The sequence below is a fragment of the Haliotis rufescens genome, unplaced genomic scaffold, assembly GCF_023055435.1.
Source record: "Haliotis rufescens isolate VD_foot unplaced genomic scaffold, xgHalRufe1.0.p SCAF_15, whole genome shotgun sequence".
NCBI lineage: Eukaryota > Metazoa > Mollusca > Gastropoda > Lepetellida > Haliotidae > Haliotis > Haliotis rufescens.
The window spans coordinates 476,759-493,877 of record NW_025963835.1 but is presented as its reverse complement, the minus strand read 5'-3'; the positions used below and the strand labels follow the sequence as shown (position 1 = coordinate 493,877).

The following is a 17,119-nucleotide window of genomic DNA, read 5'->3' as shown; positions in this document are numbered from 1 at the left end:
CCTCCGCGTTTTAAAATAGAACTGTTAGAGTGGTGCGATTTATTATGAACGTAACCGTAAATAACACACCTATGAGTACAAATGGCATATGAGTGGTACAGAATACACCAAGAGATGGAAAGGAAAACAAGTATATTTCTCAGATGAAATTCATGATATGCGTAGTGGTAAACTGTATCCAAGGGCGTACTATTTTCAAAATGGAAGCCGGCGCGGGAGATTCGGAAAGTGCACCCGCAGAACCGGCGGAAAACATTTATGATTCACAAGATCTATGGAGTGATGAAGATGACGCCCTACTTGTGGCATCTTCTGACACTCGTCAGTACTTCAATTTGGTTAATTTGTTCTATGTCATGATAAATCTTGACGAGATCATAATTCGGTTTGTTTTGTTCAGTTTTCGAGCACCACAGTCAGCGTGTGTTTTATTTTTTGCGACAAACAGCCGACAAATCAGTACAATATATTTTAAGAAGGTTAATAGAAACAATCAGTAGACTATATTTGCTTCAGCAGTTTGTTTTCTATGCACAACCTATCAAGGTTACTTTGGTTTGCATCGAGACATCCAAGCAAGATTTTTATCAAGGTTTATGAAAAGGCCGATTAGCCTAATTAACCAATAAATGATAAATAAATAGAGTATACCCGTATTCGGCGAGTCATTAACTGTTGGCGTTGCAAATGGGATCGACTGATTGATCTTGGAGGGGGAGCAGATGATGCTGTCCAATTAATGTGTCTTCAGCCCCTAGTCTTACCAAAAGGAAATGGTTCACCGCACATGCTCGCTGTCCTGACAAAAATGTTTTTTGTAAAAAAATAAAATTGTTTAGATCCTCCTTGTTTTGAATCAGTGACTGTAAACATATTCTGTCTCTAACAAAAATCCCATACCATAAACCCAAAATGAGTACAGTCAGCTTATATTAGTGGTCCATAATTCCATTAAATTTTACTGAAAGTAATACCATAATACAAGGGCTGATTGAACTGAAGTAATCATTTACATGTATAACGGATAGATTCATATACTTCGCATTAATTGACTTAGCTGACAATTGAAGTGGTGTTAGGGTAACCGGCATCATATATATTAGGACTGCCAGTAGTATGAGTTTGGTCCCCCCTCTTAGGTCTTTTTATTGATTCTTCCTAGAGAGCAGAAGTTCGGTGGTTCAATCCCCAGGCCACATCATACCAAAAGTTGTGAAAAGATGGTACTTGTAATTAATATACACTCACATGAATAACCAGTCCAATCCTAATGTTACTGGTTATTTCCGTCAAACAGGACACTGATAATGTGTCTTGAGTGGGGTATCAATGTTAAACTGCAGCATGGTATCTCTGGTCTGGCACTGTAAAACAGGCAAAACTCTGGACTAGTACAAGCAGCCACACGCGTATAAGTGAATTAATCTTGAACAGTTCAGTCTCATTAAAGTCAGATCTTAGTTCTCGCTGCCGCAAAACAAAGATCTGAGGACATCACATTACGGGTCACGTCAGGCCGACCTTTCACGAACTCTGACCGACCAATGGAATTACTTACAAGAAGTTGACATTAGCCAATCAAAAGGCATCTTTCTCGTGCTTTACGGCACTAATTTCAAATTTGCAAGTACGCTTCCAAACATATTTTGACAAATTCTCGCTTAAAAATTTGAAACCTGAACAAAAGAACATTCTGGAATGGCTAATACAGTCAAGTCTCGTTACTCCGACACTCGTTAATCCGACAGTTGGCTTTATCCAACACTAATGATGTATATGGTCTAGAATGTATAGATTCAGTCGTCCAGAATACTCCGTTTTAAAGTTTTCAAGGCTGCATGATTAGAAATCACATTCCGACTGTCACTTTCATGATCTGGTAAGCGACGCTTTGATTGGTCTGATAAAAGGTCATTCTGACGTGACCCCTAATGGGATGTCCTCAGATCTTTGTTTAGCGGTAGCGAGAACTAACATCTGATTTTAATGAGATTGCATCACAGTTTAAACCCAAGTTCACCTCACCTCACCTTCTTCTCCAACAGATGCTTGTGAAGAAATCCTTTCCAAAGCATCAAAAGCTGCTGAGATCACTAAAGTACCTGACAGTGAACATGATGATCCTCAGACAAGCAGCAGAGACTCTGGATGCACAGTTCAAGTGAAGAGACTACCTTGGGCTGAACGCAATCCACTCCAGAAGTTCCGACCAGGCTACTTGTGGGTGTCAGACCTGACAAGACAGCACTGGTGTGAGCAGATGATGCTGTATACCTTCACTGTCCCCACAATACCTGTAGAGAGCCCTGTCATGACTGCTGGTAGTAATCTTCATCTGGCCAGAGGTATATATACCTGGTATTACTTTGCATTGAGGTCAGTTACGGTGATTGTTCCAGAGGGTAGGTGATGGGACCATGTTATGCTGGTTGATTAAAGCCACACTTGCAATATTCCAGCTATATGACAGCAGTCTGTAAATAATCAAGTCTGAACCAGACAATCCAGTGATTGACATCTTGAGCATCGATCCATGCAATTGGGATACGATGACATGCATGAACCAAGTCAGCGAGCTTGACCACCTGATCCTGTAAGTCGCTTCTTACGACAAACATTTGTTGCTGAAAACCAATTTTAACCTGACTCTTCACGGGACGGGCCATATTATGGGGTTCATTGGTGGTGATTGTGATGATTCCATTAATAGTTTTACAGACAGTATAACGAAAAAGAATTCGGGATTCATTGTCTTTCTCACAGACCCCAGGGCATACATTTGATAATCAAATACCCTGTTCCATTTAACATCTTTCCATTCTCAGCTCTAACAGCCCAAACTAATCCCCTTTTCTGATCAGAGACTTGAGGTTTCATAAATTGTTTATACTTGCAGGTTTCTTTATAGGGTTGTCTTCAGTTAGGAACTATATCAGGAACTCTTAGCCTGAAGGATTCACTATGGGTTTGATTATTAACCTCATTATTGCCCACTGTGTTTATGGATGATAATAATAATGGATATTTCTAATGCACTGTTGAAACATGCTCAAAGCGCTTACAACATTATTACCCTGCCCAATTGATCAGTGTGTCATCAATTTTCTTTCTCAGCTCCCTAGGGAGTATACATCCCAAGCTGCCTGTAAGGCGCAATAAGGTCACCTAACCTTCTCATCCTACCGTGTATCTGTTCACTGCTGGGTGAACAGATGCATAATTTGAACAAAGTTGCTTGCCTAAGGAGACATTCACATGTATTAAATGTGCTTCAGTTTTGGGCAGGATCTAAGCCCTAGAAACTCTGGTGAGTCAAGCTGTGACACACAGTCATTCATACAACTACCTTTCTTGACCAACGTTGCTTAACCTTACCTGATTTTATGCCCTGTGTCCTGTGCCCTGTGCACAGGACCACATGCCACCAGGCTTGTCACAAGAGCTGACTAAAACAAATTATGCTTTTATTGCTACAGTGTGTGACCTGGTTGATAATCAGTCATTGTGGATTGTTACTCATGCTGTCAACCACTAGTTCGCCACACCAAGACTTAATTATTTACAGGTTGCTGTGATATACCGGTAGCTGAAATATGTCTGACTGCTATATCAAACCATTTTGCTCATCACTATTGTTATTAATATCATTATCCAAGAAATGTTGAAAGATTAAGTCATTTCTGTTTAGCAGGGTGTTGGGGTAGCCTAGTGGTTAAAGTGTTGGCTCATCATGATTCAGGCCCGAGTTTGATTCCCTTCATGGGTACAAGGTGCGAAGCCTGTTTCTGGTGACTCCTGCTGCAATATTGAAAAAAGCATTATGAAACCATGCTCATTATCTTCTCTCATTCCTGCACATTTTTTTTGTTCATTTTTAAATGTTGTATTTTTCAGAACTTGCTGTCCATAGTGTTGTCCAGGTTAAGGTGACCTCTAGCGAGGACATCTGGGCTACTAAGGTCATCAACCTATTCATGACAATTCAAGGTTTTCTCAATGGGATTAATGTAGCCCGAGAAATTCCAATTTTCGGTGCTCCATTTGACAAGGATGTGTTCATCGTTGGACTCATAGATGAACTGAGATTTGACCCAGATTCATACACCATTGATCTCCTTGAACTCAAGACGAGGAGTGTGAGGTCATGTCCTAAGATAGCCCAACAGAATCAGAACAAGCTGCAAGTTATGCTGTACAAGAAACTGTTTGATGATTTAGTCAAAGGCAGAGTTTCAAAAGAAACTGTTGCCAAACATTTAAGATTAGACCTTGAGAAACCTTTTGGGGAAGACATCATGGGTCATCTTGATTCCAAATTTTTAACCGCTAAAAATTTAAATGAACTTTTGGATTTTGTTTTCATACGAATTCAGTCATTAACATGTATTAGCCAATTAAGTATCGAGTATGTGCTCCAAGACACTAATGAAAGCTTGTCTCAGAATCCAGTAGAGTATGATGACAATGAGCTGAAAGCAACATTTGAACATTTGTTGCAATTCTGGCAAGGACAACGGGAGGTTGAAGGTGTCGAGATTGAGGATTCGTGGAAGTGTCAGCGATGTGACTTTGCTGATGTGTGTGAGTGGAGGGAGCGGAAAGCCCAGGAACATTCACACAAGAACACAGCTAAGGCAAAACTTAGGAAAAAAATGCAAGTGTCAGTAGAAAATAATCTTTTATAGTCACTTTCTACTTCCAAGTGGAGAACTGGTAGCCCAGTAGTCGAAATTGTCTCCCTTACATAAGCCAGGATCCACAGGTCCTAGGTTATGATATTTTGTTTGCCAGCACCATACAGAGCTACAGATAAGCTGCTTATTTGCGTAAAATACTCCCCAAAAATATTCAAAACCCAATTACTTTCAATCATCTTGCGTATAAAAACGTGTGCATTAAATGAAAAACTCCAACATGTAAAAACAGCAAGCATAAATACCCAATGAAGCTTTTGTATCATGCATACAATGGATCAAATTTCCGAAAAACAATTATGAGCTAATTTACTTTCTGAGTCAAGCCTATATATTTAGAACAGTTACATACATCTAAAACATTATTATTATTTTTAAAATCTTAAAATGTTCACTAATTTGGGGAAAAACCCAATAGAGTGATGAATGGATGAGTGAAATAATATTGGTTACCCAATGAAAAATGTTATAATGCAATTAAAATAGAAACCCTAGAGTAAACACTCAGTTGCTCAAAAAGTTATCTGGAGCTCTGACCATACCAGTTGTCATGGATTTCACCAAAAGGGTAAACCTTCATGACCTGTGTGTCTTTTCCTCCTAAACTAAGCTGAGGCGCTGTGATATAACTCTTGGTTCCCTGATTAATGTCGATTTTTTGGTGTTCGTATTATGTGCTTGTGAGGTAAAGGATACCAGCGTTGTATAGACAATGACACATGGACATTAGTGGTCTGGTACCTTAAAAGAACCAGACATCTGTTTGATCACCATCTTCCTGAGGCAAAGAGTTAACTGACTTTGAAAGTCCAGTTTCCACCCTTGCCGAACTAGGCTTGAATTCCAGGGCTCGATCGTAGCGCCACCAATGGTTATTATGAGTTATGTCCCTTTTTAGCCTCTCCTATGGGCCAATCAGATTCTATCTCTTGTATCACTTGCGTTTGTTTCGAACAAAACAGCGGCACCCAGTCAAGACGATCTGTTTGATAATCAAGATCTATATTGTGATAAAACGGGTCTTACATTGCGAAGTGCATCGAGTCAAGTGAGCACCTTGATTAGAAACATGAAAAGAATTGGACATTATCTGTTGACGAGTTAGCGGTGCACATGTTTTGCAAATCCTGCAATCGACCAAAATCTGCACAACAATTTACTAACCGGATTTCAATTTTCGGTGCACGATTTTGATAGGACTATGCATAGACTCGTTAGTCCAGCCAAAATGTAACTCCATTATCCTGTCCTGCCTTGTTCGGCAAGGGTGGAAACTGGACTTGCATAGTCAGTAAACTCCCTTGCCTCGGGAAGATGTTTGATCACCAAATGATCAGATGGCTGACACATAAAAATGTTTGATCTATATTTGTAAAAAGAACTGTACAAGCATAGGTTGCTGAAGACCAATTCTAACCCGGATCTTCACATGGTTACAAAGAGGGGAAATGGGGTTTAGTGTTACGTCGAGTCAGTCAGCTACCCTGACCACCCGATCCCGTTAGTTGCCACTTACGACAAGCATAGTCGCCTTTTACGGCAAGCATGGGTTGCTGAAGATGTATTCTACCCAGAATCTTCACAGGTCGTTTCCATTAGTGGTAGCATGACATCGTAGTTGAACTGTTGTTGACAGACAACATTTTAGCAACCTAGAACTGACCATGTTAATCGCCCTATTGTTATTGTTACACTTGCACCGATCCTGTGGTTCTCTGTGGTGTTACTTTTCTGAATTATCATGCATTAGGTGGTTGCTGCATTTTGGTGATTCCAACATGATTAATTCAGTACCAAATGACTTCCTGGTCATGATTCACACATCATGTCCCTGCATTGGTTACAACATATAAGGCCCCAGTAAAGCTTTTAAAACGTTTTATGATAGACATGTTGAGGACATTTCACAATTTGATGCATAGGTGACCAAAATTATGTTCGATGCAATTTCCTCTTTTGACTTGAACCATATGTTCCCATGTGTTTTTCATGAGAAGAATTTATTTGCATGTGTTTGTGACTGCTGTCACCGGAGGGGCAGGGTATGCTCACCTGTTTATAACACCTGGTATTATCATTATTTGATGGTGATGCATTTTGTTAAACACATGCATATGATATTGTCGGAATCGTGCAATCAACCCTGCTTTCCACAGAGATTTATTATGAATATGGAAATTGTTTTGTCGCTTTGTGAGTTTGTTGATTGTGTATTTTGAGGTATAGTGATGAATCCTTCTTAAAGGCCTCCTAGGGGCTGGGATTTTTTGTTTGAGAACCTTTTTCTCTGAAAGGAAAAGCCAAACAATGATTTAACATCTCTCAATGGACTCTGAGGGTGGTCGGATAGCTTAGTTGTTAACGCGGGTTTTCCAACGTAAGTACAATATGTGAATCCCATTTCTGGGGGTTCTGTTGTATCCTTGGACTGTTACTAAATGTGGTGTAAAACACCATTCAGTCAATGTATTCTGGTCTGTGAGGTCTTGATACTGAAGTATCTGATGATCATGATCATAGAACAAAAGATTGCAAAGGATTGTTTAATGACCTTGACGTAACAAACCCGAGCAACAATTACGTTTCTTCTGTCAGCGAATTTGCGAACATTTAGGCAATAAAAAAATCATCAAAATGTTTTGTTTTCCACAGCATTAGAGTCCTATTTCGGCTGATGGGGTCGTTGTCGGCACAGGTATTACAGAAATGTACCCTAGCCAAAATCAAAAACGCTTTAAAACATATTTTGACAAATTCTCGATTAAAAATTTGAAACCTGAACAAAAGAACATTCTGAAATGCCTTATGGGATGTCCTCAGATCTTGTTGAGCAGTAGCAAGAACTAAGATCTGATAAATAAATGAGATTGATTACTGTTTTACCTGTGCCAAAAAGACCCCTTCACTCGGCCCTATTTCGTTGACTCTCTCACTGTTTCATGACACATTTTAAAACATGTGGACAGTTTTCGACCTCCTGAGGTCAAATATCTCACTGTTTCTCCTATCATTAGTTTTTGGTATATGAATCAACGACCTGCTTTCCAAACGCGCACCAGTGCGGTGAGTTATGTCCCCTAGATTGTCAAACGATTGGGACCGGAAGTGACGGTCAGCGGTTCTCCTGGGAAGGAGGCGGTCCTGCTCGATCTTCAGAACCAGGGAAGCTGGATCAACAGGGAGTTTATTTTTCATCCTTAATTTGTAGAAAGTATGCTCACGTTCCACTGTCTTCTTCAGCTTACAGAGTTTATTACGGGTTAATAGCTGCTCCTGAATTTGTTTCTGGTCTTCAAGAAAGTCATTCACAAGAGATTTGTCAAACGAAGGGAAGTAATTCATGACATCCGAACCATTTTTGTCATCCGCCTTATGTTTCTCTTCGATTGATTTCGAAATTCCTGTTTGAACCAGAAATCCACTGTTTGGTAGTTTGGGCATAACGGGAAGATTGTGTAATCTGTTTTCCGACAAGTCACTTTTGTCTCTGTCCGTGACTCTTGCACGATTAAGAATTCTGTTCCCTTTAGTACAATCAGGAACACGTTCTTCAGGCTTTTCATCCTCTGCATCATCTTCTTCGATATCGTCGTCCTTGGTCGTGTCAGCAATAGCAACACGCAACATATCGTCAAACCGTTTCAAGGAATCGGTGATATTTTTCTGATTTTCGAAAGCCATTGACCATTTTCTCAAGATAACTCTTTTCTGGTTTTCAACATCAATCTCGGCCCGGGAGGCGTCGATGTCCAACAGAGTCAACTGTCGCTTCAATGCTTTCTTTTCATATTTATTATATCGATAGATAGCTTCGCCCGTTTTGCTTTTTGACACACTGATTGCTCCCTTCAGAATCCGTATCATTGCCAGCGTCTTTCTTTTATCGGTGGCCCCTCCATCAAGGGTATACAGAGACTCCACACACGTCTCCATGGATTATCGGATTAGGATGATCTCTGCAGCGATGCCTGGGCAATTGTATCAGGTAAGGGATAACTGTCTCGGTTTAGCTTGATCAACACGACATTAAATCCAATCCTGGCTCCAGTAGACTTAGTCTGTTTGTATCCGTGGATTAACCTTCCTCTGTGTTTTTCAATGAAGAACCTCCAGCAATGACGTTTTGCCTTGAGTCCTTTTTTGTTGGATTCGTCCCTGCTAAGTCCTTAGCCTGAAAATAAGTGGCGTATTGATATATTAATTGATCAAAATATTACCTTTCTTCAAAGATATTTATTTTTTTATAAAAAGGTTTGTATTCCATACATACAGAGTTACGAACACATGTTTCCCATGGAGACGTGAATGTAGTCATCTTCCCGAGGCAAGTTGAAACTGGACTTTTAAAGTCAGTTAATTCTATTGCCTCGGGAAGTTGGAATGTAGTTTGAATGCTGCGGATCTGTTAATTCTGGAATATGCTTTAAAAATGCTGAATTTCTCTTTGCGCTATAAGAGGAATGTAAAAATGTACGTAAGATATATCACATTCTTGAACTATAAATATTCCTTTAATATACTTGTACATTGTTTTTTACACACCAAGATCACTGTTAACAAAAGTTTTTGTTTTGTTTTACATGTATAATGCTTTTCGGTAGTTCCCCAAGAAAGATTTCAAAAGAAACATGATGAATTTCAAAGTCACACTATTTGTGTATCGCAACTGTTTGAGTATATAAATGGAAAGAAAATGCTTCCAAAAACATTTACCGATCCAAATTCGCACGCGTCACATATACAACAACACCCGCAAATATTCCTTTCAACTTATTTCATCGGAATGTAACGGGTGGTTCGACTGTTGATGCACTATAATTGCCCTTGGTCCAATGACACATCATGATGACCCGTTCAATATCAAACAAACAAACAAACAATAGTATCGCAATAATAAACTTTCTAAATTCACGCGTCCGCTTGCCCGAGACAACTAAATTGTGCTGAGGACAAGCTAAGTACATGTATGCATGGTAGCACTCGCTGACTAGTAGCATTTAAGGACTCAAATGTTGAATCCGTTCTCAGTGCTTCATTTTTCCCTAAACTTTGGAGCTAATTAAAAATGACAGTAAATATAAATATAGTTAACACATTCGTCCTGTTGAGGCAGGACTAGGTACAAACTCTGAGGAATTGTGAAATACAATTTACACTACTCTTCTGGACTAGTTTTGGAAAAAGCAACGAATTTCAAAGGCTGAATTATATCTTGACTCGGATACAATATCTCTCTGCGTAGGTATCGTATCAGAGTAAAAAATCTAATTTTAGTGAGGTTGCCATAATTTGAATACCCTCGCAAGTGACGTCTGCAAACACGCACACGCACACGCACACGCACACGCACACTTTCGTTGATATCTAATTGCTATCCCTCCAAAATTCAAAATAGAAGTCCAAGTGAAACCAACCTGTATTCGCTCTGACTGCTTGAGAGTAACTAACAATCTGATCAATTTCACGTGTGTAAATAACTGGCAAAGATAGAACAAAACATCACGTGACTGATTAGCCGACTTAATGTGGAGGGTCTGCATTAATATTCTACCTTTGAGACAAGGGCGCCTGATAAACAACAGGTGTTCAGTGTTGCCAAATGTTTGTAGCGAGTCGCCTTGCTAACTTGGGCATTAGCCTGTGTTTGTATGTTTTTGTTAAACGGATGTTGGTCTCTGGAGCTACTTGATCAATGAAGATTTTGATTGGTGCTATTTAAATGTCTTAAAGAGTAGAACAACTGTTCAAAATGTATTCTTTTGGTACTGAGTCGTTATGAAAGAATCTGTATAAGCAATGATATAATAGCCATGGGGGGGGGGGGGGGGGGGGGGGGGATTCGCTGTGCAGGGTTGCGTCCCTTGGGGCACGCCAGAAACCTATGATTGTGGGATCGAATCCCGGTTCGCACCAATTATGTTTCTAGGTTTGTCAGCACCATACCCGTGCTCGTGGGTTTCACCGAAGTGGTAAACGTCTGATACCTGCATCACTTCGGGCTTTTCTCCCACATTAAGCTGACACGCCGTGATGTAACTGGAATAATGTTAAAAGCGGCGTTTAACCCAACTCACTCACTCACTCACTATAATAGCCATGAGGTGTGTGTGTGTGTTCTTTTTCTATAACAAACAATTAACCGCCCACCGTCTCTTCGACGCCCAAGCCATTGTAATTCTACTAATTATTGTTGCAGACTACCTGAACTTATTAATTTACCAATGTGAATTCACAAAGTGTCAACATTTGAGAAAAACACAATTAAACAGCTTTCAATAACGATCAAGTCACGTGATGTGATCAACACATGTTATCTTCAGCTACTCCTTCGAATCGTAATGGTAGGGTTGTCTAGTGGTTAAAGCGTTCCCTCGTTTCTCCTAGGGCCCGGGTTCAATTCCCTACATGGGTACAATGTGTGAAGCCCATTTCTGGTGTCCCCCGCTGTGATATTGCTGTACTATTGCTAAAAGCGGCGTAAAAACATACTCACTAATTAGTGGACCGGGGGTTCTTTATAAAGAACGGTTATAAACTGTCTGATAATAGAACAACATATGCAAAAGATAAGGATGCTAAATAAATAGCACACAGACGCATGTAAAAACGACGTTTGATTTATCAACAAGTCCCCTCTCTATTGGGTGAACCTTTCACCTGTGTAACTCCACGAACAAGGACCTGTATTGTGTGTGTGTGTGTGTGTGTGTGTGTATTAACGTTTATCCGATATTGTTATTGCCCTCGCCACCCTGATCTCCCGTAATCCCGGGTATGGAACATCGACGTAACTCCAGCTAAGGTTGTTGTTTTCTTGGGTCTCAGTGATTACCACGTTCTTTACATATACACCCGCATCACCTTCCATCATGTTATGTGTGACACGTGATCCCACCTGACGTGTTTGTTGACAGTGAAACTCGTTAATCCAGACGGTGCCTTTTCCGAATGGAATTCGATCGTCCGGATTAACGAACGATAAGTGTTTTTTGTTTGTTTGTTTGTTTGTTTATTTGTTGTTGGAACGCTGCACCCAGTAATAATCAAGCTGTTTTTTACGGTTACTGTGTCCGCTCACTGTTTAATTGTTTATGTTTTGTGTATGTCTCGTGGGACTACCCGTTAAAGCCGACAATATGTACTGTGGGATTTACAGCACTCTTCTGTAGTTCTCCGGTTGGCTACAAATCATTAAAATCTACACACCAATCTCTTCCTCATTCACTTGTCTCCAAGAACGTATACTTTATTTCATCGAACGTGAACTTTGAATAAGGATTCCATGCAGACGGTACAGGTTTTGGAAATCAAGATGGCGACCCCTACGAAAACGCCACCGTTCTTTTCTGATATCCTTATTCCGAATTCACTTTCTGTGATTTACTTCATTATAAAATAATATTACAACAATGTAGCTATTACTTGAAAAGATTAATTATGAAACAATATTAATATATTTACCACTGTAGATATATCACCGTCAACAGTATTATTTATGGCACTATGGTAGTGTCAACTTAATACCCCTTGTTCCTTAAAAACAATACTCGCTCACTCAATTTAGAGGTGCTGATACACCTGGATGATACCTAAAGACTATTATCATAGTGAGTGAATGAGTATGGTTTAACGCCGCTTTTAGCAATATTCCAGCAATATCAAGGCGGGGGACACCAGTAATGGGTTACACACATTGTACCCATATGGGGAATCGAACCCGGGTCTTCGGCGTGACGAGCGAACGCTTTAACCACAAGGCTACCCCACCGCCCTTCTACTATATAACAAACTAGATACAATGTATACATACGCGGATCTCAAGAGAGGAGCAGGGATTCGCTCTCCCGAAAATCCATCCCACTAGACCCCACCCCCACCCCTCCCTAAACTAAAAAGCTGCATCCACGCTTGGTGTACATCTGATGATTGAAATGACGATAGAGGCGAAGCCGTGTCCGCAGATTTTACGTGCGACTCCCACAATGCATTTTGTGTGGCTCGTTTTGTTTGACGCCGCGGCTATGTTTGAGAACGAAGCGACCTCAGCTATAGCGATTGTTACGCTTGCAAGCGGCTGAAAGCGCACCGTTGTAAGGCGAATCGATTGCAAGCGATTGGCGCTTTGTAACGAACCCCTCATGTCTCTACTTGAGATCAGGAATTTTTTCTATATTTTCTAAAACTATGAGCATCATGAAGAATAACAACTCGGAGTTACGAATTATCTGTCCCTCGAGAATTTAAGTTGAAATTTCCTCGCCAAGACTCGACGATAAACGTTGTTCCTTGTAGCCTATTCTGCAAATATACAACTGCATTGAGTAAGTGCCGTGAAGTCTGATTAAAGGTCTCGTTCAAGCACTTAAATAGTGACGTGCATGCACGTGTGTGGGGGGCCGCTTGTACTAGTCCGGACTGACTGACTGATATAGAAGATTTAACGTGCGCTTTCCAACTGCAGCGTATTTCGCACACGGGCCTGGCCAGACCATTTAGTGTATTCCGAGAAGGGTGAAAGTGGTGTGTGCAACACAAGAGGGGGCTTTTAGGGGTTGCTTATATCGATTTTTTGAAATTTTAAAATTTGGAATTAGTCCGGACTAACGCCGCCTGTTTTATACAGCTTCCCGAGGCAAGGGAGTTAACTGACTATAAAAGTCCAGTTTCCACTGTGTGTGTGTGTGTGTGTGTGTGTGTCTCTCTCTCTCTCTCCCTTAGTGTCGAGCGCCAGGTAGGGTAACAACAAATACCATCTTTTAACGTCTTTTAATATGACGCGGTCGGGGTTCGAACCACTGACCCTCCGCTCTCCGGCCCGACGCTCTATCCACTACAGCACGGAGATGCATAACCATATTTAACCATGGATGAGAATAAAGACAATCAACATTCCGTATTAGGTATTCATGTTTATTATGAACATTGCACATTATCAACAATATTCTTAAATCACAATCAATAAATACACGTACATTCACAATATAAATAGTTTGACATATCCGTGACATGATGCAAAATATATGTCTTCTTCAAAAAAGTTCATACCACAACAACCCGTGGTATAAATAACATGAGCTTGAGTGAGTATGGTTTTACGCCGCTTTTAGTCCATATCATGGCGGGGGACACGAGAAACGGGCTTCCAACATTGTACCCATGTCGGGAATCCAACCCTTCGACTAGCGAACCAACGTTTTAACCACTAGGCAGTCCCATTACCCTACATGAGCTTTAAATTTCACTAAATGATGACACAATCCATTGTATAACAACGGTATTATGGTTAAATGTAATTGCAAATGTGTTAGTTGGACAAACTATAACGCAAAAGTATGAAACTATCAATCTTGGAACCAAAAGTAATTATCAATAGCATCTATTTTATCTAAAGATTCAAAAACAGAAAACATGAAATAGCAAAAACAGTGCTTGATGTCCATGTTGCGGATGTTTGTCAAGAATTATCAGTATAGGTATTATGATGATGATGATCATCATCAATATCATCATCATCATTACAATCATCATATGTACGTACCACAGTCCAAACTGTTTGGTTTTCTTGCTAGTTCCTTTCAACGAAACGGAGCGAAAACGGACGCTAGCAAAAACCGTCAGCTTGTGGTATATCAGTAGACGTTGTTTATAAAATAAAAACAAAAAAATATAACTAAATAACGTAAACAATTAAATCAACAGTAAAATAAATAAAGCTCTGTCTCAAGAAAAAGAAAACAGCGTCATATAAAATGTAAAGAAAAAATGAATCAAAAGTAATCAGCCGTCGCTTCGTTAAAATGCATAACCATTTTCTAGTAGCCTCATGAAGTAAATAATCAAATCATATAACATTTGGTTTAAGCACCGAAATACTGTTTATTGTAACTCTTGTGTAGTTCTCTGAAACAGTTTTGACGAAAAGAAATGAAAAATGACAAAAAAATCGAAATACCTTCGCTAATTGTTTTCGTGCCAAAATTAGGCACATAATTTTAAAATATATTTTATGAGTGAACTATTTAACAAATAATAGTTTTACATTCCAAAATTCGTCTTGTATAGAAGCGCATTGTTACCAACAACAGCGAGTAACTGTCGCGGGTGACAGTTTTAATGCTAATTAACGTATGGGTTCTGGGTATCTCTCAAAACATAATGGAGATATAATACCCTTGATAATCGAGGATGTCACACATCTGACATATGTGCATCCATGTTGATGAATCAGAGATATTTACCTTACTGTCTCACTGTACACGTTGTTTTTTTAACGCTGTGATACTGTCGATGCACATAAAAAGGCTCTGTGAAGAAATTGTTACTGTAACTGCACATTTAGTAAGAAAACAAAAAGCTTAACAATTGCAATATATTTCAACATGAAACAAATTTGAGATTGCCCAATGCATACACCTTGATTATTTGACGAATTTTAGCACGATAAAGCAACACAAAGTAAATAATTAGCATACTTATAGTAGAAAGTAGCAAAATAACATTGTGATAGCCGAAAGCAGCCAAGTAGCACTGTTTATAGCAAAAAGAGGCAAATTATAATACTTGTAGCAGAAAGTAACACATTAGCATTGTAACAGCAGAAAGGAGCCAAGTAGCATTGTTATAGCAGAACGTAACAAATTAGCATACTTGTAGCAGAAAGTAAGTAACACATTAGCATTGTTAGAGCAGAAAGTAGCAAATAAGCATTGTTGCGGTAGAAAGTAGCCAAGTAGCATTTTTATAGCAGAACGTAGCAAAATAGTATACTTGTAGCAGAAAGTAGCCAAGAAGCATTGTTAGACCAGAAAGTAGCCAAGTAGCATTGTTATAGCAGAAAGTAACACATTAGCATACTTGTAGCAGAAAGTAACACATTAGCATTGTTACGGCTACAGGTGCTGGGGACTGGTCAAGCACAGAAAGTAACACATTAGCATTGTTACGGCTACAGGTACTGGGGACTGGTCAAGCACAGAAAGTAACACATTAGCATTGTTACGGCTACAGGTACTGGTGACTGGTCAAGCACAGAAAGTAACACACTAGCATTGTTACGGCTACAGGTACTGGTGACTGGTCAAGCACAGAAAGTAACACATTAGCATTGTTACGGCTACAGGTACTGGTGACTGGTCAAGCACAGAAAGTAACACACTAGCATTGTTACGGCTACAGGTACTGGTGACTGGTCAAGCACAGAAAGTAACACATTAGCATTGTTACGGCTACAGGTGCTGGTGACTGGTCAAGCACAGAAAGTAACACATTAGCGTTGTTACGGCTACAGGTGCTGGTGACTGGTCAAGCACAGAAAGTAACACATTAGCATTGTTACGGCTACAGGTACTGGTGACTGGTCAAGCACAGAAAGTAACACATTAGCATTGTTACGGCTACAGGTACTGGTGACTGGTCAAGCACAGAAAGGACATCAATGAAATCTTTGGTTTCGTCGTATATAATGTTATGAACATGTTAGAAAGATGAAGTTCTATCGTTCATTAATAGGTATGCGTGTTATGATAATGAATTTGATGAGCATAGTAGTAATTAAAGAGAAACTGAATCTTAAGCACAATTCAAGTCCACAGTGTCCATTAGGTTGTAAGGACGAGGTAGGATAAAGGCCTATATTGGGTCCACGAGATCTGCATAATTTAAGAATTTAGCAAAAAATTTAGAAATTGTTATGAATATTATTAGGTATATGTTCATATGAATGAGAACTCACTTTATTTCAATAATTGTTTGGGACTTGGACTTCTTACGTGGTCAGATAAACACATATGGCTAAAATCTGTCAAAAACGGCTATTTTAGAGGTTTTCATTTACAAAATTCCAAAATTTGAATATGAGCAAATCTTTGGCCACAGCTGATTTTCGCAGAGGTACATAAAAAAACATTACAAACATATGGTTAAACATCAATCTTGGGCCAAGGGCCCACTCATATTTATACTACCTCGTCCTTTTAATAATTCAGATTGTAGTCTGATGTCAAAGTAACTCAAACAGTAGTATCATTTTGGAGTTGTCTGCCCATTATATACGTCTTTGAAACGGCCCAGGCATGGCCCACACATCAATGTGTAACTACACTGTTACCTCGACGAATGTTTTCAGTGTGTAGATATTGATAAGATTTGTCAAATTCAATACATAGGTTGCCATACCTGCAATGATAGAGTCACGATCATGCAATATGCAATGTCAGCAGATTTCAACTCGATCAGTAAATAACCATAACTGAAGTAACGCCTGCCGGTTTGAGTCATATTCACCACCACCTCGGCAGGGACACGAAGTACATAAAGGTCTAATACACTGTCTTGAATCGACCCCGATCCTCGTCATGACAAGCGAACGCTTTACCACCGGGCTTCTTCACAACAATCATCTTCCCGAGGCAAGTGAGTTAACTATC

General features: G+C 39.7%; 2 protein-coding genes across 2 annotated transcripts; one reads left to right on the top strand and one right to left on the bottom strand.

Annotated features, from left to right (window-relative positions):
* The first annotated feature begins 18 nt into the window (after positions 1 to 18).
* LOC124142160 (exonuclease V-like) lies at positions 19 to 5,110 on the top strand. Its single transcript, XM_046510450.2, has 3 exons — positions 19 to 321; positions 2,046 to 2,345; positions 3,895 to 5,110. Exons 1-3 carry the CDS (start codon positions 144 to 146, stop codon positions 4,683 to 4,685), a joined length of 1,269 nt encoding a protein of 422 aa, XP_046366406.2. The 5' UTR covers positions 19 to 143; the 3' UTR covers positions 4,686 to 5,110.
* A 2,207-nt stretch (positions 5,111 to 7,317) lies between these two features.
* Positions 7,318 to 10,452, bottom strand: LOC124142159. Its single transcript, XM_046510449.2, has 2 exons — positions 10,109 to 10,452; positions 7,318 to 8,865 (listed from the first exon to the last, which is right to left on the bottom strand). Exon 2 carries the CDS (start codon positions 8,625 to 8,627, stop codon positions 7,644 to 7,646), a length of 984 nt encoding a protein of 327 aa, XP_046366405.1. The 5' UTR covers positions 8,628 to 8,865; positions 10,109 to 10,452; the 3' UTR covers positions 7,318 to 7,643.
* Between the last annotated feature and the right edge of the window lie 6,667 nt (positions 10,453 to 17,119).

What these genes read in the sequence shown, in the direction of transcription:
- LOC124142159 (XM_046510449.2), bottom strand. Translation starts at nt 8,627, where the DNA reads ATGGAGACGTGTGTGGAGTCTCTGTATACCCTTGATGGAGGGGCCACC.
- LOC124142160 (XM_046510450.2), top strand. Translation starts at nt 144, where the DNA reads ATGAAATTCATGATATGCGTAGTGGTAAACTGTATCCAAGGGCGTACT. An exon ending in TGTGGCATCTTCTGACACTC is followed by an intron (nt 322 to 2,045) that starts GTCAGTACTTCA and finishes CTTCTCCAACAG; the next exon opens with ATGCTTGTGAAGAAATCCTT. An exon ending in TAATCTTCATCTGGCCAGAG is followed by an intron (nt 2,346 to 3,894) that starts GTATATATACCT and finishes TGTATTTTTCAG; the next exon opens with AACTTGCTGTCCATAGTGTT.